General features: G+C 37.9%; 1 protein-coding gene across 1 annotated transcript in view; it reads right to left on the reverse strand.

Annotated features, from left to right (window-relative positions):
- Positions 1–250: 250 nt before the first annotated feature.
- Positions 251–27982, reverse strand: part of GNAI3 (G protein subunit alpha i3) — a 39230-nt gene continuing 11498 nt past the window's right edge. Inside the window, exons 2-9 of the mRNA XM_025996378.2 lie at positions 17886–17928; positions 17631–17772; positions 13332–13489; positions 10076–10204; positions 6853–6982; positions 6301–6454; positions 1503–1716; positions 251–1413 (exon numbers count right to left, since the gene is read on the reverse strand). Coding sequence (XP_025852163.1) covers positions 1526–1716; positions 6301–6454; positions 6853–6982; positions 10076–10204; positions 13332–13489; positions 17631–17772; positions 17886–17928 — 947 coding nt within the window. The 3' untranslated portion in view covers positions 251–1413; positions 1503–1525. The remainder of the gene's footprint in view (positions 1414–1502; positions 1717–6300; positions 6455–6852; positions 6983–10075; positions 10205–13331; positions 13490–17630; positions 17773–17885; positions 17929–27982) is intronic.

A 27982-nucleotide genomic window follows, 5' to 3' on the forward strand; every position in this document is an offset into this window, starting at 1 on the left:
GCTCTACACAAAACCAAAATGTAAACCTGGAAAATGGATTATGACTACATGTCACTTACACAGATGGGACATAAGACCCTCAGTCAGGCCATGATTCAACAATACTATTACACCAAAGACTAGCCTCGCCCTTCAGGGAACCCTCCACCTACACCCATTCTGAGACAAAGGCCAAAGCACATTTAGCAGGGACAAAAAGAAAGAAGAAAATATTTCCAGAAAGGACTAGTTACAAACAGGAACAAACCTGGACTCTTTACTCACCATTTTAATACTGCTGCCAACTATAACAGATTCAAATCTGTACACACAACATAGTGGAAAAAGTCCCAAAATGCAATCATTTCGGCAAAAGAAGGTACTAAGGATTACTACAATTAACATTGCTACAATAAAAACAATGGCAAACAGGGATTTGGCACCACATTTACAAAGTAAAAGCATGCACTGTTAATACACTTTAGATGTTTCCCAACAAAAAAGGCCATGGAAGATGGAAAACAAGGGGCATCTTTTACAGAACTCCCTATGACTGAGACAAACAAGCAAGAACCAAAGTGGTCAATTTAGTAGATCTGTAGCAGCAAAGTCACTGTTTCTGTTTGGAATTTAGCAATTTGCATTTCTAATCAACAGCTGCCCCGTGTGTCTGTATCCAAGAAGCTAACTTTACATACTACATCAGCATTTACCTAGTAATTTGGTAATCAGCATAAACCAGGTTAACCTTAAACCATAAGCTTAAACAAAACTTAGCTAGAATCTTATTATAGAACTCTCCAATGTGATTACCATTTAGAAAACATAATGGTACTTTGAGCAGGAGAGTAACATAAATTTCATCCAAAAAAGCTATAATCATAGCCCCAATAACCATAAAGAATTAATTATGGAAGTATTATGTTCTGACCATACCAAAGTTAGAAACAAAGAGTTCCTACTAAGAGGAATATTTTCAAGATGATCTGGCCACATCATGTGCATAGTTAAGGTTGTGTTTTAATAAAGATTCTTTTGCAAACAAAGAAATAAAATTTAGTCACATTATTCTCTTGGATGAAAAAAAAAAAACCTTTAAAAATGAACTACTGGTGGTTTGTTAAGAAGGAAAAAAAGAGTAAGCTACATATTAAAGTTCTGGAATGCAGCACCTCAACTTCACATCGGCCCTAAACATTTGAGATTATGAAATCCAAGTGATGTCTTGATGATCGAATCATACTTTACAGTTGCTCCAATTCCAATGTCTGACTTTAGCATCTCATGTCAATTAAGAGTTCCCTAATACAGAAGATTGTGCTAAAGAGTGCTAAGATTCTGCATGCTGCTGCCATTCCCTGGTCCCGTTCATGCTTGTAGCTGCCCATTGAGACAGCAAAAGAAGTCTGGTCTCAACACTCCACACTGTAATAACTAGAAAAGAAGAACATTCTTAATTAGAAAAGCTTACAATGTCAAGAGACATCACTATAGCACTAGAACTAAACTGTCTCAAGTTTTACCTTTTATTAACATCCAACCCTCTTCAGTAAAGTCCACATTCCTTTAAGTTGTTTTTAATGATGACATCTGTAACAGCATCAAAAACAAACTGCACATTCTTGGTGTCTGTGGCACAGGTGAAGTGGGTATAGATCTCCTTGGTATCTTTTCTTCTGTTCAGATCTTCAAACTGGCACTGAATATAAGCAGCTGCTTCTTCATATGTATTAGAACCTGAAGCAGACAACCAATATTCTCAGTTCAAATCCTAACAGCTGCCTGAATTCAACTAAGTCAGGCCATCACCTAAGGGAATATAACCCAAATGAATATAAGACAGATTTCTTTATTTCTGTAATCATTAGGTTATTCTACAATCATCAGACTTTTCTTGAGAGCGGACTAAGTAAAACAAAATTATCACAAAAAAAGATCTTGGGAAACAAAACCTTTTCTTTTCCTCCTTTCATTTAGATTTTTCAGCTAAAAAACCTAGAATGCATAAAGGAGACTAGGGAAGTAGCAGGACACATTGCTAGAACACAATTGTTTAAAAGGTCAGAGAGCCCGTGCTCCTCCGAGCGATCTTCAAACAATTCAAAACAGTTAATCACGCTTCTTTTCAAAATCATACCAGTTTTAAGGGGGCTTTAAAAAAGGGGGCCAGGGCTTAGCTTCAGAGTCTTTCAGCAATAACTCCAATGAAAGGTAAACCAGTACATGTAAAAGCGAAAGGGGCCTGAATTTACACACTTTAAAATGTATTTTTGTGACATATAAGTTACATCTCAATAAAGCTATTATTTTTTTTATAAAGGGGGGAGAGACTCAAAAGTAAACCTTATTTTCAACATTTGTAATTAACGCTCATTACCACATGCTTCCTACACCATCTCATCTACCTGTGAACCTTTAGAATAGCCCTAGAAACTGACTAGAACAGGAAACCTCAACAAAGAAAATACAAGTCTTCACTCCTGTAAACTAGAGGCTGTTTTCAACAAATAACATCTATGAAATTAAGTGACATTAAGCATGACAACAAATGCCAAAAACGGAGTGTTTAAAAAAAGACTAAACAAAGAAAAGCTTAAGAAAGAAAGGAGTGTTATTTAAACAGAATACTTAGAGAAACAATGGAAGATAGGTTGGTAGGTGCTTGAAATAGGTTTCTTGAAATGAGCAGAACTTCTGTAAATTCAAGGAAAGACAGCACTGAGAAGTGAATTCTGTCTGGCAGGAACAGACAGTGATCCTTGGGCAATGAGGACTGTTAAGACTTCTTAAAAGAAAAATGAAGTCAATGGAAAACAGTCTTGGAAGGTCGCCCCCTCTACTCCAAAAAAGGATATGACACTGAGGGCTCTTTGCTTTGTGGAAGATTCTCAGTCAGAACACTGGCAATCCTCTTACTTAAAGTAAGATTTCTCTCCGCTTTAAAACTTGGCTACTTTCTATGAACTCCCCTAATTCTCCCCTCCCTCCAGATTCTGGCCACACTGCCAACTTCCCTGAGAAAACAAGGGCCAGGGGCTTAAACTATACCTCGACTCTTGAGCCGACCACCTCACTTAGAAGTCACCTATATCCCCACATATTTCTACCTTTGGTCTTACAGTGGTCTTCCTTCCAGTTCTAAATTTAACTCCTCTACCAAGATTCTTTTAAGCTGAGGTGAAATTAATATAACATACAATTTTAACATGTACAATACAGTGGCATTTAGTGTATTCACAATGTTCTGCAACCACTACCTTTCTCTAGTTTCAAAACTTTTTCACCAACCCAGAAAAACACTCCATTCCCATTAAGTAATCATTCTTCATTCCTCTCATTCTATGCTCCCCCATCTCCCGCTAACCACCAACCAATCTGCTTTGTCTCTATGGATTTGCCTATTTGAGATATATCATATAAAAGGAATCACATAAATGTGACCTTTTGTGTTTGGCTTCTTTTCACTTGGCATAACATTTATGAGGTTCATACAAGTAAGTGCATGTATCAGTACTTTATTCCTTTTTATCATTCTATTGTATGGAATTCCACCTACTTACAAATCTTGCTCCATTAATTACATCTACTTTTTACAACTTCTCTTGTTATAAAATCTTACCTCTAAGCATATGAACATTCTTTTCTTTTCTTTTTTTTTTATTCATAGAGACAGAGACAAAGAGAGAGAGAGGCAGAGGGAGAAGCAGGCATCATACAGAGAGCCTGACGTGGGACTCGATCCGGGGTCTCCAGGATCATGCCCTGGGCTGCAGGTGGCACTAAACCGCTGCGCCACCGGGGCTGCCCACATATGAACATTCTTAAATCTTTCCTTCTCCTGTAATCCAAGCTGCTCAAGAGTAGGCTACACCTGTCTTCATTTCTTTACTTCCTACTCAAAAACTCACTGCCCTGGCTCTGCTCTCACTGACACTGCTCTCAATAACACTCACCATCTCCTGGACCACTAACTTCAGAGGGCATTTTTCAATGTGTATCTTACTTTGTCTGCACTAAACATTACTGACCACACTTCGCTTCTTAGTTTCTCAGTTTTTTATAATTTGGCTCTCCTGGTTCTTCTCTTTGTATCCAATATAAACCTTTCTTTCTCTCCTGCCAATAGTCTGGTATTCTCATTCTATCCATGGTCTTTTCTGTCCTCATTCTATATCATCACCCCATGTCATCTCATCCATTTCTATGTTGTAGTTATACATGATCTCCAATCAATATATCTAACCCCCAATCTCTCATAAAAGCTCCAAGGCCACGTATGTATCTACCTATTAGATACCCCCATCTGGATTTTCCACAGATGCTTCAAAATCAAGATTCCTAAATATCAATTCAGATCATAGCACCAGCAGCCAATCAAGGCAGAATTCTACGAGTACTCTTCCCACTTCCTTACCCTAATGACACTCTTCTACTTCATTACAGAAAGCCTTTACAGGGTCTGCTCAGCCAACATATGTTCTTCTTCCCTGAAAATACCCAACTCTGATCTAAAGGTTATAGTGGTGCAGCCCTGGCATTCATATTTGTATCCTTAACTTTAATTGAATGACTGGGCTAAGGATTTTTGCCTAAATTAATACTGGCCAGAATCTCTCTCCTAGGAATTTGAACTTGGGGCCAGCCACTATCAGTGTACCCTGGTCTTCTTTTTTTTTTTCTTTTTAAGATTTTATTTCCACATAATCTCTACACTCAATGTGCAGGGCTCAAAGTTACAACATGAGACCAAGAGTCGCATGCTCTACTGATTAAGCCAGCCAAGTGCCCCTAACCTGGTGTTTTGAATACAGGAGAGATACTGTGGCAGGGCCATCTTGTATTACATAAAGTGAGTAGCACAGAAGGCTGGTAAACAGAGAGAAGAATAAAGATACACAGAGAGAAGGAGAAAAAAAGAGACAGGGAAAAGGTGCTTCCAGAGTCCTTGACAGCTTTCTATTTCTTAGTTCTAAATGCATTCCTCTTTTTTTTTTTTTTTTCATTCCTCTTTTTTAAAGGAAGAACTCCCTTTAAAAAAAATTTTTTTTTCACTTATTTGAGAGAGAGAACACACAGGAATAAGGGACAGGGGCAGAGGGAGGAGCAGCCTCCCCACTGAACAGGGAGCCCAAAATTGGGCTCAATCCCAGAATCCTGGAATCATGATCTGAGCTGAAGGCAGACACTTAACCAACTGAACTGCCCAGGTGCCCTCTAAATGTTTTGTTGTTTTTTGTTTTAACATTTTATTTACTTATTCATGAAAGACACAGAGAGACAGAGAGGCAGAGACACAGGCAGAGGGAGAAGCAGGCTCCATGCAGGGAGCCCGATGTGGGACTCGATCCCAGGACTCCAGGATTACACCCTGGGCCGAAGGCAGGTGCTAACCCGCTGAGCCACCCAGGCATGCCCCTCTAAATGTATTCTTTTTTTTTTTTTTTTCTCCTAAATGCAGTCTTAAGATATGTCTGCATTCTTGCCCTTGGCTTCTAGGATATATCCCTGTATCTTCACCTAAAGTTTTTATTTGCATCCTAAGAGACTCCTTACTAATTCAACTCCCTACTATCTTTATTGCTATTTACTGCTTATCTTTCTAAAGCACAGTTTCCACTATATCATGTACCCCAATCAAAATCCTTCAATAACGCCCCACCATCTCCACATGAGATACAAGGCCCTCCATGAGCATCTCTGCCTATCACTCTAATGACTCTTTCCCATCACATTAAACTCTGCCAATATCAAATTCTTTCTAGGTTCCAAAAACAAATTTTTTTTTAACAAATTTACTTACTTTTATTAATAAATGCAGGGCCTGAACTCATGACCCTGAGATCAAGAACTGAGCTGAAATCAAGAGTCGGATGGTCAACCAACTGAGCCACCCAGGCACCCCTCATGACATTTTTTTTTTTTTTACCTCCCTATTTTCATATACACTATTCCTTCTTCCTAAGAAGCTTTTAATTCTCTGTCTGCCTAGTGGTCTCTAATTCATCCTCTCATTATCTCACTCCAAATGTCATTTCCTCTAGAAAAAAGAAAATACACCAAATTTTTATTTTTTTATCTTTCTCTATTTTCTTCAAAAAATGAGGATAGAAATATAATATACATAGTAAACTCAACTATATCTGGAATAGCACTTTAGACTTAAAGGGTCTTAATCACATGTTTAATGCTAATATCACTACCAGTGAACACTCTCCATAAGGACACACATACATTGTTCAAAATAAAAGACAAATTTAACAATGTCACTGAAGTGTTGATCTAAGATGTGTACCTCCAACAAAATCATTCAGGATCCCTTACCTGTGTATTCTGGATAACAGATAGTTAATGGACTCCTCTTTATTTTTTCCTCAAAAAGGTCTTTCTTGTTGAGGAAGAGAATGATTGAAGTGTCTGTAAACCATTTGTTGTTACAAATGCTGTCAAACAGTTTCATGCTTTCATGCATTCGGTTCTGAGGGGGGGAAAATGATGTCAGTAGCAAAAGGTAAAAGTGCATGAACTGTTCATGAAAAAAACAGACCAATAAGTTTTAGAAGAACTGAATGGCACTCACAGAAATAAGCTAGACACTGATAACACAAAAGCTAAATCAATCCTCATTTTCGTAATCCCTGGAGGTTGGGAAGTGGGAAGACTGGCTAACAAGAGGCCTTAATCCTGCCCACATACTCAATGTGCTGTCCTACCTCTTAAAGAATAAGAAGGGCACAGATCAATATTTTAAGTCTAATCTCACTGACAGGAAAAAAAATTAAGGAATCAAGATTTGGTTCAATGAGCAAATGAATGCACATCTTCCTAAGAATTATTTTCTACTTCCCGGCTACGTTAAACAGAAGATCCACATACCATCTCCTCATCCTCAGCCAGAACAAGGTCATAATCACTGAGGGCCACACAGAAGATAATTGCTGTCACTCCCTCAAAACAGTGAATCCACTTTTTTCGTTCTGATCTTTGGCCACCTACATCAAACATCCTGAGTAAAGGGAAAGAATGCACAAATTCAGCAAGGTCACAAATACACCTCTCCCTAAACTGAAGTGGTTAGAGAACTTCCCACTAATGTATATTCAAAACTCCATTTATAATAGAAAAGACAAACAAGGAGCAGATAAAATGCAGTCACACTAATACTGTGGTTAAAAGTAAAAGAGAACAACATGAGAAAATAAAATCTAGGAACAATCAAAATCCTCATTTTAGGTAACTAGTTGCACTTCCTTTAAGTTTGTTATCAGGAGTGCCAAAAGTCAGCAGAAAAAGCACTGAAATGGACTAAAGGAAGGAGGGGGGAAAAGGACAGGAAAAATAAAGAGCTAAATAATACAACTTAAAATAATAGTAACAAAATATTAACATTTATTGTTTACCATGGTACCAAACATGATCCTAAACATCTTAAGTACACTAACTCCTTTGACCCTCACAACACTGCTGCTAGTACTACTGTTTCCAGTGCACAGATGAAGAAACTGAGGCACAGGTATGGTAAATAACTGGGTCTAGGGCACACTACTAGCAAATGGGGACTGGGACTCTGAACCCAGGCACTGTAACTGCAGCACCCAGGCTCTTAGCCATAACACCATTCGACTCCCCAAAATGGTTTACCTCTTTAGTCAAAGAGAACAATAAAAAATAGAAATCTCCAACTTGCATTCTGCTTCCAGAAAGTTTGTTTTCCTTACTTTTTAACTTTCTTTTTTTTTAAACTGAGGTATGTTTTCCTTACTTTAAGGAAAAAATATTTCAGAGATTAATTACGGGGGGAAAGTAAACTGTTTTTCAGGGTAGGACTCTTAAGAGCCCAATATCTAGAAACAAAACGTAACCACTATTTCCCAACTCTATGTCCTAGTTGAATCTAATTAATAACAAAGCCTCAGCTGTTCACAGATTTTATGTTCCACTCCTGATTAGTTTCAGTACACCACTCCCTTCTGGGGGGCTTACTTGACATCCTGGCCCAACTACTGCGCTTCTGTCAACAGTGTCCTCATCTACCTCCTACAGTAAGAGGAACACCTGCAGTGCTCTACCTCTAGCTAGTACCAGCATCTGAGGAGGTATGTATACAAATGATTAGATGCTCTGAAGATAGATGTTTAATGACAAGGACAAAATTTTAAAAGGTAAACTTTGCCAAGCTGGTTTAGTATGCCAGATCTAAAGTGACTCAATGTCTATTTCCAAAGACTTTTCCCCTGAAGATCAAGAGAAATAAGACATAACTGAGTTTACAACCCAGTCTTTTCTTGTGGTTGATCTAGCATAGGTTTTTTTTCAGCCTTTGGACATGACACTTGGAATGATGCAATCACAAGTTGGCTTTAATACAAGATCATATAATAGGTTTTAGGAAAGCAAACATCACATATGCCACTACAGAAATCTTTCAAGGGGAGACACATGTTGGTACAGCAATAATTTCAGTTTATCCCTCTGTTGTCTTCTACAAAGTCCATAAAAGTAGCAGAATACCGTGACGTCCCAAGGGTTGGCTTTTAGCACATATTAACATTTACAATATAATTCACTAACAGATCAACATGTTATAAACATTACCTCATAACTGAGAGGCAAGTAAGCAATTACACAATGCCTTGCATATAGCAGATGCTCAATAAGTGTTTGAATAAATGGATAGTGGTTTTGCCTAGAGAGAAGAGGAAAAGGAAGAAGTGATAGTACTTCATAACAAGATCTCTATACCAACAATAAAGTGGGTGTAGCATCTTAACTAGAGCTGGCTACTGATTCTGACACAAGAAGACCAACAGGATTTACCCAACTAAAGATCAACCCATGTCAACATCAACAAGAATGTTTCCCACACTAAATAAAGTTCACCACATTTAATTATAAATGGATTACTGATCTTATAGTACACAAAAAGACATCTCATTCTTATAGGTTGCACAGGTGATAAATTCATATGGCCTTTGCTACTCTAGTTAAATATCAGTCTTAAAAAAATAAGCAGCTCTTCTATTCTACTAATATTCAGCTGAACTATTTTCCTGCACCATGTTTCAGATCTGTTTTGGTTTATTAAGATTTCAAGACCTCAAGTGGTATCTAGTAATACCTGAACTCTGTGTAGATTTCACAAATCCTGTGAAGTAACTGTTTTCAGAGAGAAGAACATGGAGAAGCTCTCAGCTAGAAATTACAGTTATGTGCAAAAGTGATGACTATCACAGACTACATACAAGCATAATGAGGTAGCTGGAACAAACATTGTATATTGAAGAGAAGTTTATTCCTAATCTTAAAGGTCACAAAAGCTGAAAACGGGAACCAAAAAGACAGTTATTTACAAAAGACCATTAACACAGAGACAAGATGAAGCCTATTTTAGAAAGACTAATGCTAATGAGAAAGTCCTTTGTATTCATGTACTAGAATTTTCTCTCTCTAAAACCACTTTTTATGTTATCATACTTTACCAAAATACCTCTATGTCTATATCAATTTTCCATTCATACTACATTAAGAACTTAGTTGTACATGACATTATGCACAAATCAGTCCAAGAGCCATGATAATATTAGCTCCATTCCACTAAACTTAAAGGGAAATGTGCTTCGGTAAGGAAGGATCAACACTGGTGAGTAAAGCATTTCTATTTTAATATCAAAATGGCAGAACAAAGCCACATCACTAAGTACCTATACTTAGTATTATTGTTACCCCTTCTAAACAACAAACATTCAATACCTGTTTTGATGATTCCAACAAAAAAGCAGGTGAAAAGACTAAAATTAAAAATAAAATAAATTGATAACCATGTGATTACTTTTATTGATATTTACAACCTAATTTTGAATTTAAATTTCTCGAATAGACAAAGGTATTTGATGCTATTTGGAGAAAGAAGAAAGGTTTGGGCCCTCATTCAGTTAAAATTCAAATACTGGCTGATGAATATGATGGTTGGTTAGTTGGTTGTTTTGATGATAGGTTTTTAAAGCAAAGAATATGGCCTGGAGAAATTTTACCCTGATTAAAGATACAAACTAAAGGAAAGATATTTGTAATTCACACATCTAGCAAAATAATGACTTACTTGAAGTATAGGTCTTTGAAGGTGAAATGAGTTTCCACAATGCCTGTGGTCTTCACTCTTGTCCGCAAGACATCTTGCTGAGTTGGAATGTAGTTGGTTTGGGATATCCTATCCAAATCATTTAGGTAACTAAATAAAACACATTTATTTTTACTTGGTGAAGCTAACCATGTACACACCAAATCAACAACCTAAACTAGTTCCTTGCCAAAAGTAGATTCTGAACCTGTCACTAAAGTGGCAGAACAAGGGATCCCTGGGTGGCTCAGCGGTTTGGCGCCGCCTTAGGCTCAGGGCATGATCCTGGAGATCTGAGATAGAGTCCCATGTCGGGCTCCCTGCATGGAGCCTGCTTCTCCCTCTGCCTGTGTCTCTCCCTCTCTCTCTCTCTCCCTCTCTCTCTGTCTCTCATGAATAAATAAATAAATAGAATCTTTTAAAAAAATACAAAATAAAAAATAAAGTGGCAGAACAAAATCAGAGCTTCAGTATCACAGAAATGATGAGGAAAAAAATGTGAATCTAGCAAAGGACAATTAATGTAGGTTTTATAAATGCCACACAAAGGGGGTTTTAATTCTACCACAATTAAGCTGTGAAGGCCAATTAAAAGGAAACAAATATGGAAATGTCATTCTTATTAAAAAAGATTTCTGGGGTGCCTGACTGGTTCAGTCAGTAGAGCATGTGACTCTTGATCTCAGGGTTGTAAGTTCAAGCCCCAATGTTGGGTGAAAAGATTACTTAAAAATAAAAAATTTTGGAAAAAAAAAATTGAGAAAAACCAAAACAAAAACCCTCAGACATTTAAAGTTAATAGGTCATTTGTATGTTCTGACATTTGATGGGACATTAGAGAATGGTGTTTGAATTACTAAAATTAAAATGAGAACTATGAAAAAAAAAAAGAAAATGAGAACTATGTTCAATAAGAATATTTTCTGGTTTTATTCAGGAAAAAAAAAGTTGTGGGTTTTTTAAAATCTAAGTCAAAAACATTGTAAATACTTCCAAGAAATTTATTCAGGGAATTAATTAAAAGACGGCTTCAAAGCTAAGTTAATTTTTTTAAATTTTTATTTATTTATGATAGTCACAGAGAGAGAGAGAGAGAGAGAGAGGCAGAGACATAGGCAGAGGGAGAAGCAGGCTCCATGCACCGGGAGCCCGACGTGGGATTCGATCCCGGGTCTCCAGGATTGCGCTCTGGGCCAAAGGCAGGCGCCAAACCGCTGAGCCATCCAGGGATCCCTAAGTTAAATTTTTTTTTTAAGCTAAGTTAAATTTTTGGTAATTTCAGATTCCTAAAGAGTTTTTGGCTAGAAAACTAAAGAACAGGTAGCACTATTATAAGTGAATCATTAATGAGCCTCTATAAAACTAAGTACTACCATCAATGTTAAGGAATCAGGCAAGTCTCAATCAAATATTACGGAAAAAAAATTATTTATTTTTATATTCTTATTTTTTAAAAGATTTTATTTATTGATTCATGAGAGAGAGAGAGAGGAAGAGACACAGGCAGAGAGAGGGAGAAGCAGGCTCCATGTAGGGAGCCCCAAGTGGGACTCGATCCTGGAACTCCAGGATCATGCCCTGGGCCAAAGGCAGATGCCAAACCGCTGAGCCACCCAGGGATCCCCAAGAAAAAAAATTTATAAATCGCATGTTCTCTGGTGTAGTTGAAGGATTTAGAGCTTAATGAATGTATGATAAAAAATAATAACAAAAGTCGGATCCCTGGGTGGCGCAGCGGTTTGGCGCCTGCCTTTGGCCCAGGGCGCGATCCTGGAGACCCGGGATCGAATCCCACGTCGGGCTCCCGGTGCATGGAGCCTGCTTCTCCCTCTGCCTGTGTCTCTGCCTCTCTCTCTCTCTCTGTGACTATCATAAATAAATAAAAATTAAAAAAAAAAAATAAAATAACAATCTAGCTTTCATGACTACTGGGAGAATTATTGAAACTACCAACATATGCAACTAAAAAATATTAAAAGGTGGGCAAGATTAGAAATGACAAATACCCACCATTTCTTCGACATGGATGGAACTGGAGGGTATTATGCTGAGTGAAATAATTCAATCAGAGAAGGACAAACATTATATGGTCCCATTCATTTGGGGAATATAAAAAATAGTGAAAGGGAATAAAAGGGAAAGGAGAGAAAATGAGTGAAAATATCAGTGAGGATGACAGAACATGAGACTCCTAACTCTGGGAAACGAACAAGGGGTGGTGGAAAGGTAGGTGTGTGTGTGGGGGGGGTTTGGGGTGACTAGGTGACGGGCACTGAGGGGGGCACTTGCCGGGATGAGCACTGGGTGATATGCTGTATATTGGCAAATTGAACTCCAATTAAAAAAAAAAAAAAAAGAAAAACGAAGAAACAAAAACAAAAAAAAGGTGGGCAAGAATCCTAAAATTTTTCTAAGGTTAAGTTTTCATTTCAAGATAACTAAGTTTTTCAAATATAATTTAACTTCTTCCTACAACAACTTAAATAAGAATGAAAGATATGAAAAAATGTGAATATTGGAGAAAATACCTTAATGCTTAAAAGTGCCTCCAATTAGAACAGAGATAGATACAGGTACAAAGAACTCACCAAGTTCCCAAAAGGCACATTAAAAACATACATTCAGAATATAGATCTTATATATACACATGTTGTATAAGAAGCAAATCACATCAAAGCCTCACACAAGTATTAATTACACATTCTCTCAAACTATTTAACACTTAACAGAATTCCCTTGACAAATAGATGCTTTGACTTCTTACTAAGACTCAACATTCTCTGTACAAAGTCTACTATTGTGATCTGGCCAAAGATTTATTAGTGGTGACTAGTACCAGAGAAATCCATAGTGCAGGCCAGCCACAGAGTTGGATGCATAAAAAGGGATATCACATTTCTAATTTCCCTCACTAGCTGGCAATTAATGCAAAGTCCTTATGCAGAAGGAACTGCATTGGAAGAGATCCAGGATCCAGCTGCAAAAGATTTCTCTCCTCTTTGACTTACTTATTATAAACTACCATGGAGCTACTTTTTCATGGTACCAATTCTCCCATTTACATTCCAAGAGGCAATGTTGTTCTCCAAGTCATACAAAATGACGAAGGGCTTTTACCCTAACCTGAAATCATGCAACAGACTTCTAAAAGTGTCTGTTACTTAACGTTTTGTCAAGGACAGACCCTGAACTTTCTTAGTGTCACCAAATTATTTTCTATTATGGAAAAATTACTCACTATGAAGCAGAATCATTGAGCTGATACTCCCTGGATCTGCTGAAACAAGCTTGCACGCCACCGTCTCGCCATAACCGTTTAATCACTCCTGCTAGTTCTAGAGTCATGACTCCTTCTTCGGCACTGCCAGCCAAAACAAATAATTGCCGGGCATCATCCTGAAGAAAGAAGTTAAGAGAGAGAATGCTTCTCCACTTCTTAAAGAACTTGACACGCACATTATATGTTTCATTATTTTAAGAGAAGTATTGAAGAGATCTTTCCAGGCAGGGCTGAGAGAATTTACAATGAAGTCACTCCCCCTACTCATTCCACTGTAGTTAGAAGTGCAGAGCTGAGCTGAGGAATGATTTCAGTCCCCCCACCACATACCACTATCTCCTAAAAAGATCTCTTCTGAGTAGTTTACATATCTCCACCCTGCTTACTCATAGCTTTTTGACAGAAAAAACCTGGTCTGTGATATAAACACATGTAACACATTACCATTTTGTTAACAAACCTACAATAAAAATAGAAACAAAAAAACTAGCATGTAAGAGGTAAAGTCTAAACACTTCAGAGTGAGTAAAACATTAATGGAGTTTAAGGAAAGTGTTCTCTTCTTCCTCCCTCAGCTCAGACAGAGGAACAGGAAGAGGAGACTGAATTATTTAAGAAGTCTAGAAGCCTAGGGGGAAAAATAAATCCCTGGGGGCAAAATTCAGTTTGTAGATTCCCCAAGGAATAATAATCCTCCAAATAAGAGAGGGGGAAAAAAGAGCAAGAGGAAAAGAAAGTTACAAAGAAATTTGATCAAAACTCATGAGTCAAAAAGCTTTATAAGTGGCTACCGTTTTTAAACCTAAAACATGAGCTGTAAAGAGGACAGAAAAGGGCTATGAGAACTCTGATTATTTTGCTTTATTCTACCTACCCTTACTTGTCAAATAGTTTAAAAACAAACCCAGGTCTCAATCTTTATAAACAAGAAAGAAGAGAAAGGAACAGAACAGAACCTGGCGCCTGGCTGGCTCATTCAGAGCATGCGGCTTCTGATCTCAGGCTTGTGAGTTTCAACCCAACACTGGGGATAGAGATTACTAAAATAAATAAATAAAATCTTTAAAAAACCCAATATACTGAAATCTCATGGGATGCTTTCCCCACCTCAAATCTCATATTTATCTGCCTCAGGAGAGTTCCAAATAACTATTAAGATGCAAATACTAAAAAAATACCCATACTTACTGGGTAAAGGAAAAGTAAAGAGGGAAAAGGAGCAATTGGGTGTATCGAAAGTTGTCATTAGGACAATAAACTAGCAAGCAAAAAGCATTTCAGACCAGAGGTGAAATCACAACCCAAAACTCCTAAGACTTGTGTGTTTCCAAAACTCATGCACCAAAAGTCATGCAAAAAACAAGACTAACCACTGTGAACTCCAGTTAATGCTGTCAAACTCAAGATCTTCAGCCAAGTAATAGCCCTCCTCTAGAAGCTGCCTTTCTTAATAATAACACTTTATGCCCATCCTTCTCTGGAACTTCATCTAACATCTATATTCCCCTCTTCTCTTTTCAAAGATAAAAATTTTAAATAAAGGAACAAATGACAGAGGAAAGTTGAAAAATTACACAAATTGGCAAACATACTCAATATTGAACATGTCCTTCTATGTCTAATGCTTTAACATGTGAAGACTTTACAGTCCATTCTGAAATTTGAACTATGCTCATACAGCTATTCAAAACCTCAATAAGCATTACTTTACTAGTGCAATTCTAATTATAAAAACTTTAAAAGAGAGAGAGCTATTGCTACATATTTCTGCTGTCCTGCCTTTGTAAGGACAATTTTAAGCAGAATCACTTTTCCCTTACCACATAATCTCCTCCACTGACCTACTCTTGCTTCTCCACAATAAACCCTCTTTTTAGGCCTTTAAGGAGGCCCCTCTTTACAATGAACTTCAAACCTCCACCTTTAAGCAGATATGAAAAAGCAACCTACCCCTCACCTGGCTCTATTCTTGTCCATTCACTCTCTAAACAGCCATAAGAAACTAGATAAAGAGAAACTTCAAAAAATTACATAGGGTTGCAGATTAGGATGGGTGGATGCTGGAAAAGCTAGGTGATTCAGGAGGCCTAACAGGAATGAAGGAGATGTTGACCGCATCTGGTGACATAGGAGTGTTAGGTCCCAAAGAGGAATGACACTCATTTGATAAAGGGAAGGAATGAAAGGAGAACAGATGCTGTGGTCTGAATGTTTGTGTCCTTCCAAAATTCATATGTTAAATGCCAATGCCCAAAGTCATAGTATTAGGAGATGGGGCTTTGGGGAAGTACAACTACAGTCATGAGGGTGGAGGTCCCATGAATGGAATTAGTGCTCTGATAAAAGGGACTCCAGAGAGCTCCTTTCTCCTGCCGTGTGAGGACACAGTGAGAAGTCTACAACTGAAGAGGACCCTCACCAGACCTCCCATCTGACCTCAGACTTCCTGCCTCCCGAAGTGTGCCCAATAAATGACTGTTGTTGATAAGCTACTAAGTCTGTGATGTTTTGTTACAACAGGACAAAGACAGAAAATGTCCACTGTATTGGTGACAAAGTAGTGTGAGGACCCAAACATTAATAACAACCAATTTGACAATGGAGAGAAAAGAAGGGAGAGGTTCATCAAGAGATATAAAAGAGGACAGTGAAAAATTAAAAAGGAAGGAATGAAGAGAAGACATAAAGAACTGAGATGGAGAAAAAGCCAACAAAGTGAGGGAAAGGACTAAATAAAGTAGCATCAACCAGTTATACCGGATCTGGCAAACAAAACAGACACGTAGAGCTGGGTGACAGGAAGGGATAAGAAAAGGGAAGAAAATAATATTGGGGGGGGCGGGGGGAGTGGCCAGAGGGAAGAAAAGAAAAGCAGGAGGCAGAGAAGGGACAGAAGGATGTAAGACAAAAATGCATTGTTCATTCTTACATTCACAATCCCATTTTCCCCTCAGATGCTTAGAAAAAGTCTCAGGATGTTGTGCTATGACATCTTTTGTTACAAAAACATAAAAGTCATGCCTCACATATTTCCTTGTCCCCTCAGGTTCTGCTACTCTTCTTTCCAGTCATTTTACAAACTTAGCCCAGCTCCTCTTCCCTTAGGTCCACTTCTAGTATCCCTAATTGAATACCAACCAATTACAACTATCCTTTAGTGATTTTTTCCCATCTACAATTTCTCCACTTGGGATCCCTGGGTGGCGCAGCGGTTTAGCGCCTGCCTTTGGCCCAGGGCGTGATCCTGGAGACCCGGGATCAAATGCCACGTCAGGCTCCCGGTGCATGGAGCCTGCTTCTCCCTCTGCCTGTGTCTCTGCCTCTTTCTCTCTCTCTCTCTCTCTGTGTGTGACTATCATAAATTTAAAAAAAAAAAAAAAAAAAAAAAAATCCCTCCAAATTAAAAAAAAAAAAAAAACAATTTCTCCACTTATTTACTGAATATTAATTTGCATTTATAACAGCTTGTTAATGGATAAATCAAGAGCAGCTAAGAGTTCCTAAGCTACTTCACAGACACACCGGCTTTGCCTTTCCAGGCAGCCTCCCCAAGTCACCCCCTTTTGTTGTCTACAGCACTCTGAACACAGCTGATGACTCCTTTAGTTCTAGGAAATCATTCTTAGGATCAGCATTCTCTCAGTGCAACTAGATATAAAAGATCTCCTGCCTTCATTTTGGCCCTCTTCCCATTGCAGCAAACGTCCTAATTCACAAATGAGAACTTCATGGTGCACCACGTATTATGATTCATCAACACAACTTTTGAGTATCTGACATGTGCAAGAATTGTCCTAGGACATGCAATAATCCAATTGTATAGGTTACAGTCCAACATAGTACAGGGATATAGTATTTTTGAATACCTAAAATTTTGACTTAGCATTCATGTCCTTCTCAAGTCTGATATTTGCCTTTTATCTTTACACCACAGAAAGCAGATCTACCTCTTTTAGATTATTTTAATTTACTAGTATTTACTACTTTAAAATAAAACAGTGCTATAAAGAAGCAAATAAAAAAGAGCTGTCACAGAAACCTACAGTATATCCACACAATTACATTTCTTCAATTCTTCTTTCTGGTGGTAATCTAATATCTCCTAAAGCAGATTGCTAATACTTTTCAAATGGGCATACAGTACTTTGCTCCATCTTATCTTGTTGCTTAAATTCATTTCCCTAAAACACGAAGAAAATTTTCCTTAACTGAATCTACTAAAAGAAAGCAAGTGAAGAGGAAATGAGAAACACTTACTGCTCTGGCAGCTTCCCCAAAGTCAATCTTTAGCCGTCCCATGGCTCTTATGATCGCAATGATGGACTGTATAGTATTGCTGTAGACAACTACTTTATATTGTTTACATTCTTCCTCTGAATAGCCATCCTCATGAATGATTCTTTAAAAAGAAAACCACAAATCATTACCACAGACCTAAAAAGAAAAAGATACTATGGGCTTTTGTGCATTATGAGGAACTGTAGTTTTACAAAAGGCCATGTTCCAACTTACTTCATCTGTTTCACAATGGTGCTTTTACCAGATTCTCCAGCACCTGAAAGAAAAGAAAATCAGACTTTGAATTCACCTGTAATCAAATACAAAGTATGAAATCAATGTGAGTGCTAATTCTAGATTAATGGAAACCAAGGTCCCAGGGAAAACTTAAGTGAGGCTATCTAGCAAGAAAAATTACTAAGCTTTTTTATCAGAGTTTTTCACTTTAGCATAATTCAGCGACCAAATATAATTCCCTAAAAGTAGCCCAGACGCTACTTGATATCATTTGTGTCAAGCAGGCATACCTAAGGAGATATGGCAACATAAATACCTCTAGGAACTCATCCTCTACATGGAATACCATGATACAGAAACTGAACATAGGCAAAAATGAAATTATTTGTTCCTGGCCTATTTGCTTTTATTAATTCTTCTGTCAGTATCTTGTGGATCTGAGGAAATATTCCAAGAGTGATCCATCCTCTCAACCATGTGACTAGAATTCAAAATAGAAGCAGAGGAGGCGTCGTCCCCACTTTTTAACTATATATGCTCTCAGGACCACATTTCTCTTGTCTGTCAACCGGAATCACTTTAGTGGTCACCCATGTCAGATCAGCCCTCTCAGAATTCCTTAACATTTCACCGGCATTTCCTTAGTCAATTCCTTCTCCCACATTCCAAGATGCCTATTTCACACCATTTCCTTTCTCTCTCAAACCTTACAAACTCCTTCCCACTTCTGACTTTCACCTGATCATCTTGCCTCTTTTATTGGAAAAATTAAAGCACTCAAAAAATGATCTCATTTTCCCATAACCAAATCCACCAATCTAACTGTATTCCCACTAATATTCTCTACCTTCATCAATGGGTGAAGGGTTCCTGCCAGCATCTAAGACTAATCTTTTCAATTGTGTCCTAAACCCCCTGATTTTACCTATTCAAGGTCTTGGCTACTGCCACTATCCACGTCACTCACATATGAAGTTTTCACTTCCCACTGGGGTACTCTCATCAGTATACAAACCTGTTGCACTTTTTTCCATTTTAAATCAACATATACTCCTACTCCAACCTTTCCTTGACTCCACACATATTCCTCTGCCACTCTAATTTCTCTCTTCCTCCATGTAGAAAAACCCCTCTAGGTTGTTGATACTCATATTCTCCAGTTCTGTACCTCCAATTCTTCTCCTTAACCCACTCTTATCCACCACTCTAACTGAAACCACTTCTCATGTTTTCCAGCAACTTCCAATTTAACAAGCCCACTGATCAATTCTAGGTCTTTGAGCAGAAATGATCCAATGATGACTTCTCCCCTTGAAATATTTTCTTCACTAGGCAGGCTTCCAGACCCCACATCCTCCTGGTTTGACCCCTATGCTCACTCCTCAGTCTCCTCCCTCGTGTCTCTGAGTCTTAAGGTTTGTACAATTTGAGTACTCCTTCCCTGGGCCCTTTTCTCCACCTACATTCATTCCCTAAGTCATCTCATCTAATCTCCTGGTCTTAAACACTATTCATAAACTGATAGTAATAGTTAATATCTAATGTGTACTGTGTGCCAGATGCTGTTCTAAGCACTTTGCTTTTATTAATTCATTTAATCCTCACAATAACCCAGTGAGGCAGACACTTATTACCTCCATTTTATAGATGAGGTAAATGAAGCAGAGAGATGCCAAGTTAACTTGTCCACAATTAGTAACTGGCAAAGCTGAAATCTGCATTCACACAGTTTGGCTCCAAAGTTGTTATATACTGCCTGTATGCAAATGATTTCCAAATTTGTATCTCTAACTTTGGCTCCAGAGTCATGCATCTAAACCACCTACCTGATAACTCTCTTTAGATTTCTAACAGTCATCTCAAACTTAAAATGCCCAAAAATGAGTTACTGTTTCCCCACTGTAAGGGTGGGGAAAACAAAACCTGCTCCACCCTGTTTTCTCATCTCAGTAAATACCAGCACTCACCTAGCTGCTTAGGCCAAAAATGGCAGGTCACATGTAAAACAGAATGTGGGTGCCAGTACCAATATATACATCAAATATTAGTAAAACTTAATTTTTAAAAAATAAGTATAAATATAGTTGTAACAGTTTCTTCCTGGATCATCATGAACACACTAAAAACCATAAGCCTAGATTACTATTAAAGCTTCCTGAATGGTCCACTGCTTGAGACCTTGGCCTTTCCTACAGCCAGTTTTCCACTAATAGCTGGACTGAATTTTGTGAGATGTAAATCAAATTATGTCACAACTCTGCCCCCAGGTTTGGACAACATAGGTCCACTTATACATGATTATTAAAAAAAAAAAAATACAGTACAGTACTATAATATTTTTTCATAAATAGTTTCTTTTCTCTAGCTTAAAGAATGCAGTATATAATATATATGGCAAAGTATGTGCTAAGTGACTATGTATTTTATCAGTAAGACTTCCAATCAACAGTAGACTATTAATAGTAAATAGGTTATTAGTAGTTAAATTTTGGGAGGAGTCAAAAAGTTATATGTGGATTTTCAAGTATGTGGGGTAGGAGGGGGTGCTGGCACCCTTAACTCTATACTGTATGTCAACTGTACACTCAAAATAAAAATCCATGGGCAATAAAGGTCAAACATACTCTGGCCCCTGCTGCTTACCACTTCCTACCACTTTACCCTCAATTCCTATCATTCTCCACTTCATTCTCTCCACTCTTGTCAGACCAGCTTTCTTGCTTTTTCTTCCAACATATCAAACTGGTTCTCAATGAGCTAGATCCTGACTCATGCTCTTTGCCATTTACTATTCCTTCTGCCTGGAGTAAGTTTTTACAAAATTTTCTTATTCCCTTAGAACAGCCTTCCCTGACTAATCTATTCCATCTTATTCTCTCTCCTCACTCTAGTTTATATTTTCACAAAGCACTTATCACTTCTTCACATTACAGATTTGTTCATTTCCTATTTCACTAAAATATAAACCCCATAAAGGATTATTCATCCCTGTATTCCCAGGGCCTAAAACTGGGCGTGTCATAAATTAGCTAGGCAAATAAGTACTGTTGAACAGATACATTACTAATGCTTAGTTAAGCATGATCCCTTACTAAATATTTCTCAACTCTATCAACCAAAGCTGTTAGTTAAAATTCAAATAATTTAAAAATCCAGACAACTACATTTTTACACACTCAAAAAGGACATTTCTATTTGACTTTATCTCTGTACTTATCACCTAATGATAATCAGGAGTAGCACTAAATATTTACAAAACACACAAGGAACTTTTAATGATACTGTTTCTCCAGGGGAGCCTGCGTAGCTCACCAGTTAGCTGAGTGGCCAACTCTTAATTTTAGCTCAAGTTCATGATCTCAGGGTCTTGGGACTGAGCCCTGCATCCCGTCAGGCTCTGTGCTCAGCAAGGAGTCTGCTTGAGGATTCTCTCCCTCTTCCTCTACCCCATCCTGCCACTGTCCCCCCAATCCCCTCACTTGCCTGCCTATCTGCCTGCTTTCTCTCAAATAAATCTTCAAAACAAGAAGTGCTTTCTCCCATGCATATCTACAAAAAAAAAAAACTTTTTTTATTCTGAAGAAAAGAATACAGAAATATAATACTAGTTTAAGTACTAGTTTAAAACAGAATTCCCAGATGATTCCATGTTAGCACCAGCTACTAAATTAACCAGGAAAAGCAGAGATTAATGAAGTAATGTGCACCATTCTTCTACATATTGCAAACAGGATTTCTACCACTTACATTGGACTAAATGAAATAATCAACAAGTCCATTATCCTCAGAATCAATTTCTACTCATCTCATCAAGTTCTATCCTATGAAGGTGATTTCAAAGGAGTATGTTGCCCTGTGTCTCTCAAGTTTTTTCAATGTTCCCTGATAAGATGTCAGTCTGTCCTTCTCTTTATTTTCAACTACATCTATTTACCCAAGGTTTTACTAAGCATCCAGTTCCTCTCCTTACAAGCATCTCTTACGGACTACAGCACTAAATACAAATACAAGATTTATCTTATTAAGTGTTCCAGGGCATTGTACAGAAATACAGAATGAAAAAAAAGAAAAAAGAAAAAAGAAAAAAGAAATAAAGAATTGGAAAAAAAAAAAAGAACTGCTTTATACCAAAAGTCTTTGACCCATTCAGCTTCCAGATCAGAAGAAAAGTGCCACCATCTTACCTTTCTTCCAAGTACGAAATCTAAGAATCATCTGGAACCCACTCACTCTTATCTCCTTACATGCTGTAACAAAATCTTTCTTCTTATTCTTTTCTCAAATTAATCCTTTCTACTCCTCAGATGGCTGATGTTGTGCCTACTGTATGTTACTGCTGTAATTTTCTCAACTTACAGCTCAAAGCCCCTCTTCTTTCTTATCATTTCTAAATGGCACTAATAATTCTCTACCATTTTCTATAACCTTTTCTTATTAGGTCTGAATTCTTCATTTTTACTTCAATCCTATGTCTCATCTCCCACCCCCAATATATGTGATGTTTGGAACTTCCTAGTTTTGTTTACATCTTCTAATCTATCTTCCTTCAAAATTCATCACAAATTTAAGGAAAGATTCATTTGTCCATCTTCAATCTACCAGGGTAATAATACTAAGGAAACAAAGAATGTAATGGATATAAAGGAATTGCAAAGAAACAACCTATGGTTAGGAGAGGAAGAAACTGAAGGTGACTCTAGGCAGGAGGGAAGGAAATGGGTGGGGGATAGGATTTTGAGAGGAAAAAAGTCTGAAAGGTCCCAACAACAGGAGGGAATGGAATCATCCCTAAAACAATATACATCTAAAGGATGTCTTATATAAAGAGGAAGAAAGGACTAAAGGGAAGCCACAGAGATTTCTGAGAGAAAAAGGAGAGAAAGAGCCAAGGCAGGCAATCTGCAGAGGATAAACAGGTAGAATTAATTTTGAAAATCTCTTATTAACAATCAAATAAAATGAGTAAGAAGTATGTGTGGCAGTTAAGTTTGATCAAGCAACAAGGTCAGATGAAAAGCAATTCACCAGTACATACTCTACTGTAAAATCATTATATTTACCTAAAAACATCCCAAGTTTTATTTTTAAGGAGCTCCTGGAAAGCAGGCACCATCACATGTTCCCTCTATTTCTTCCCATAACATATACTATATTATGGGTATGTAAACAAGAGATGATGATAAGGTCTTTGCAAAATTTTTATAGGCCAGTGAATTGGTAATCAAATAATTATCATGAGAAAACACATTCAACTCACATACACAATGATTTTAAAAATTAACTCTAAAAGATGGCTGATACTCAAAAACATTGTATCATCCAATAGTCTTCTCTTTTCTTTCACTTTCATTAAAAGAAAACTTAAAGCCAGTCTAAGGAAGTACATTATACCTGCGCCTTCAGGTACAATGAATTTCCTTATCTGCAAAAACAAGGGTCAACAGGAGATGCTTAGAACAATAGCTGGCATATAGTAGATATTCAATAAATGTTAACCAGCTGGCTATTATTTGGGAATGCTGTTTTCACTTTTTGGAATACCAACAAGTCATGTTAGGTCCCCCAAAGTTGGGGTACCTGGGTGGCTCAGTGGTTGAGCATCTGCCTGAAGCTCAGGTCATGATCCCTGGGATCAAGTCCCCCATCCAGCTCCCCAAAGGGAGCCTGCTTCTCCCTCTGCCTGTGTCTCTACCTTTCTGTGTCTCTCATGAATAAATTTTTTTTAAATCTTAAAAAAAAGTCCCCAAAAGTTTAATAAAAACTCTTTGGATATTGATGTTGGTTCAAAATCCCAGCAGAAATGGTATAAATACTTATCAGCTAGTTCACAATAACAAAAATCTAGATGGAGTCTGGATTCACACACTAAAACAGCAACTTAGAACCTAAATGCCACAGCAAACTATGTCAAAGCATTAATCATTTTTTCCACCCCACCATGAGGAACAAAAACACGCTCTTCCTCAAATATATTTTCAGCCCCTAGATACTCCTAACTACCTCCTCTCCCACACTTCTCACCCATCTGTATGTTCCTTGAATGTTCTTCAAAGGTTTTTGTACCACTATCATGTATACTAGCAGTTATTCCAGTAGAAACTGAAACATATCCTTTTCCTTTTAAATACTAATTTCTGTGGAGAAATCTTGAAACTTGTAAAAGTGCACATTATAACTAGGACAAAGCCCTCTTTCTAGAGGTCTGCATAACTTAAGTCCCAGTATAGCACTATTTTTAGATAATGCTCTAGCCAGGGCTAGATCAAAACACTCTTCTTGGTCTTTCTACAGCCCATCCTTCTCCCCCACCCCTTCTCAGACACTTGGGCAAATATGACTAAAACAGGCATAGACAGCCTTCCTCTCACAGCAGATTAAAAGTTTGATCAGCACATATATTTGATTTTTCTAACTTCACTTAAAAAGATTTTCTTAGTTAATGATACCATATAGTAATAAATTCAACGGAAGAGTAGATTTTATTCCTAGCTTTATCGTGACTAGCTGTGTGACTTGGGCAAGTCACCTAACTTCACAATGCCAACCCCCTAAATATAAAATATGAAAGACTTTGGCCTAGATGTGCCCTTTAACATCTTAGTTGCTAACATTCTATGACTACAATTATAAGGCTAAAAGCAGATTAAATCTCTACTCCTGACACACAGAGGCTTCAAATCAAACCATGAATCCGTATCTTCCTACTAACCCATTCATTCAAAATAGCTACCATAATATAATGACCAGCATGCTCTCCAATCATGCACTCCTGATCAACACAGAGAAGACAAAGAAGAGTACCACACTGTAATGAAGTAAGAGTTGTCCGGAAGCCAACCTTCTATATTCATGCTTGAAGGTATTCTATAATTACACAGTCTCAAACTAACAGAACATTCAAGTTATATTGCTATTTTTAAGAAAAAATGTATCTTTAACAAAAGGTCACAGCAGCACAGTTTATGTTATTTCCAATAATAAGCTTATCTATTGCTCCTATTGATTTGTTTACTGACAGGCATAACTGAGTAAAAATTCAGATTAAAGTTAAAAATGACATTTCAAAAAAAAAAAAAGACATTTCATTCAAAATGCTTTTCAAAGTACCAGACTTTTTTTTTAATTTTTTATTTATTTATGATAGTCACAGAGAGAGAGAGAGAGGCAGAGACACAGGCGGAGGGAGAAGCAGGCTCCATGCACCGGGAGCCTGATGTGGGATTCGATCCCGGGTCTCCAGGATCGCGCCCTGGGCCAAAGGCAGGCGCCAAACCGCTGCGCCACCCAGGGATCCCCAAAGTACCAGACTTAATACAAAACCAGTTGCTCCCTAATTCAGTAAAAGAAAAGGTTAGCAGAATTATAGATGTGAAACACATTATGGAACAAATTAAAATTGTTATTCATTAAAAAAAAAAAGGTCTCTTGTATGTATCTGGAACCACTAGACACAAATACAAATAAGGAATGTGTGGTCTCATGATGATGTTAGATCTATTTTATGTGTGAAATTATCAAGTTTCCATAGCCTAAAATATCAGAACAATTGCTTCACCCAGCCCACTGCCTCTTTAAGCATGCCAAGTCTCTACATATGAACATCCTTGAAAACCTTATTTAACTCAAACATCAACTTTTTGCTGAAGCCTTCTTCATTTCCTCTCAGCGAAGATATTACTGCCATGCCAAGTCTCTACATATGAACATCCTCGAAAACCTTATTTAACTCACACATCAACTTTTTGCTGAAGCCTGCTTCATTTCCTCTCAGCGGAGATATTACTGCCACTCTGATGGCTAATACAGATTCTTCCCTTTCAGCCTAAATCCTAGAGATTAATTTCCAAAACTAAGTCCCAAATTGTCCTTCCCAGGCTCTTTTTATCTCTAGCCAGGTGTGGCTACTCTAAAAAGAACTTATTTGACTGTCTTCCAGATCCTAATCTTGCTTTACATAAACTGCTAACTGGTTTTCTTGATTTTGATTAAAATGGTAATGAAACTCTTTCTAGTATGATCTGAAAACCCTTCCACATCCTGACAAGACTCAACTCGGCCCTATAGTTTAGTATCAAACACCATCACACTAATACTTGGTCAAATTACTGTGATTACTTGGGTTTGTACCTGTTTAGGACTCCATTAGTCCTAAACTCAAAAAAGCACACTCCTCGAAAGCACAAAACAGTGCCTTCTTTTTGTGTTTCTACTACCCCCCCCCCCCCATATCTAGGACAGAGTGCCAAGTACATAATAACTGTGGGATGAATGATTTGAGTTTCTATGAGATTCAGTAGTTGCCTAATCACATTTTGTAAATGCCAGCTGCAATGAATGGAATTTTCAATGTGGGCAGTTAATAGATTTCCATTCCTCTGCTATCTTTACTCAGCCCCACATCCATTCCTGGCTAGGCCTTCAGCTCTCAACCCACAACCATACCTGTAAATTTGGACTCATTCACAAGTCTCCTATTCACCTTATTCCCCTCTAAACCTCTCAAACCCTGCCACAGCTCCCATGCAATTGCACCCACCACCTACTTCAGTGAAATAAACTACAAATTTGTCCTGAACATCCTGTATCCCAAACCTAAAAGAGTACATGAAACATAATGAGTACTCAAATACCTGTTCAGTGAATGAATAAGTGAATGAATATATTAAAGGTAAAAGATGGCAGTTAGTTGTGATTGACAGATTATGGGTCTCTTCTGTGAAAGAGTTTTCTTCTTTGGGGGGAGGAGAGGAGCAGGGGAGAGGAAGAGAGAGATCTCAAGCAGGCTACAGGCCATGTGGAGCCTGAATTGGGGCTGAATCTTACAATCTTGGTATCATGACCAGAGCCAAAACCAAGAGTTGGATGCTTAACCAACTAAGTCAATCAGATGCCCCCGAAAAAGATTTTTCTAGGAAGCAATCACATACCAACAACCAAAAAGGCTTAAGACACATATAACAAGTTTTTGATAAAACTCTGCTGATATACAGGTGCCTCGGTGGCTCAGTCAGTTAAGAGTCTGACTTTAGGGCAGCCCTGGTGGCACAGCGGTTTAGCACCGCCTGCAGCCCAGGGCATGATCCTGGAGACCCTGGATCAAGTCCCACGTCAGGCTCTCTGCATGGTGCCTGCTTCTCCCTCTGCCTGTGTCTCTGCCTCTCTCTCTCTCTCTCTATGAATAAATAAATAAAAAATATTAAAAAAAAAAAAGACTGACTTTAGCTCATGCCATGATCTTGGGGGTCTGTGCTTAGAGGGGAGTCAGCGTCTCCCTCTGCCCCTCCCCCAGCTAGTGCTCTCACTCTCGCTGTCTCCCCCTAATAAATAAACAGAATCTTAAAAAATTATATATTACACTGATACATTAAAATAATTAATTAACTGATATATTAACTGTTTATATTAGACATAATTTCAGAATATATGCCTGCCCATAACCTCTAGAGAAATCCCTACTTAGTTTCCTCAGGGCAATTGCCTACTGAGCCACGCCCCTCTCTGTGATTGGATCAGGATACCTGACACAGGAATCACCCAGTCACAGGTTGACAGGGCCTACACCCTGTGTGACCTAGCTCCAAAAGATGGGTAAAAACACTCAGATTATCGAGGAATCTCCACTAGAAGATACAGAAAAAGTCTTAATAATTACAAGATCAAAATGTTTTAAATCCTAGATTAAGAGGGGGAGGCGGGAAGAGCAACTCACTTAGCCTCCTCCAAATGTTATCACTTGAGAATATGAAAAAGGTAACTTGAGTGTTGCTAAAGATCATGTGTACTCTTCTGGCAACTGGCCAATTAAGAGGGAGAAGCAGGGTTTCTTCTTCACCTTTGTGGAATATAAAAAGAATGCTTAAGGGAGCAGTCATTTGTGAGCAAGGAGGGAGATTATCCTCTGGCTGCCTCAATGTTCTAATTTGGCCCCTGGTGAGTAAGTTTGCTTTTATGTCTTTAAAAGCAGGGCAACAAATAGCCATTTTGATGCTAACACTAAATTATATAGTATGTACATAGAACATGACTGAACACTATTTTTGCAAAGATGTGTTTTTTTCTAGCTCTGCCTCAAAATTTTCTTGTGAGACAGAAAT

This window comes from Vulpes vulpes, chromosome 3 (assembly GCF_048418805.1).
Source record: "Vulpes vulpes isolate BD-2025 chromosome 3, VulVul3, whole genome shotgun sequence".
Lineage (NCBI taxonomy): Eukaryota > Metazoa > Chordata > Mammalia > Carnivora > Canidae > Vulpes > Vulpes vulpes.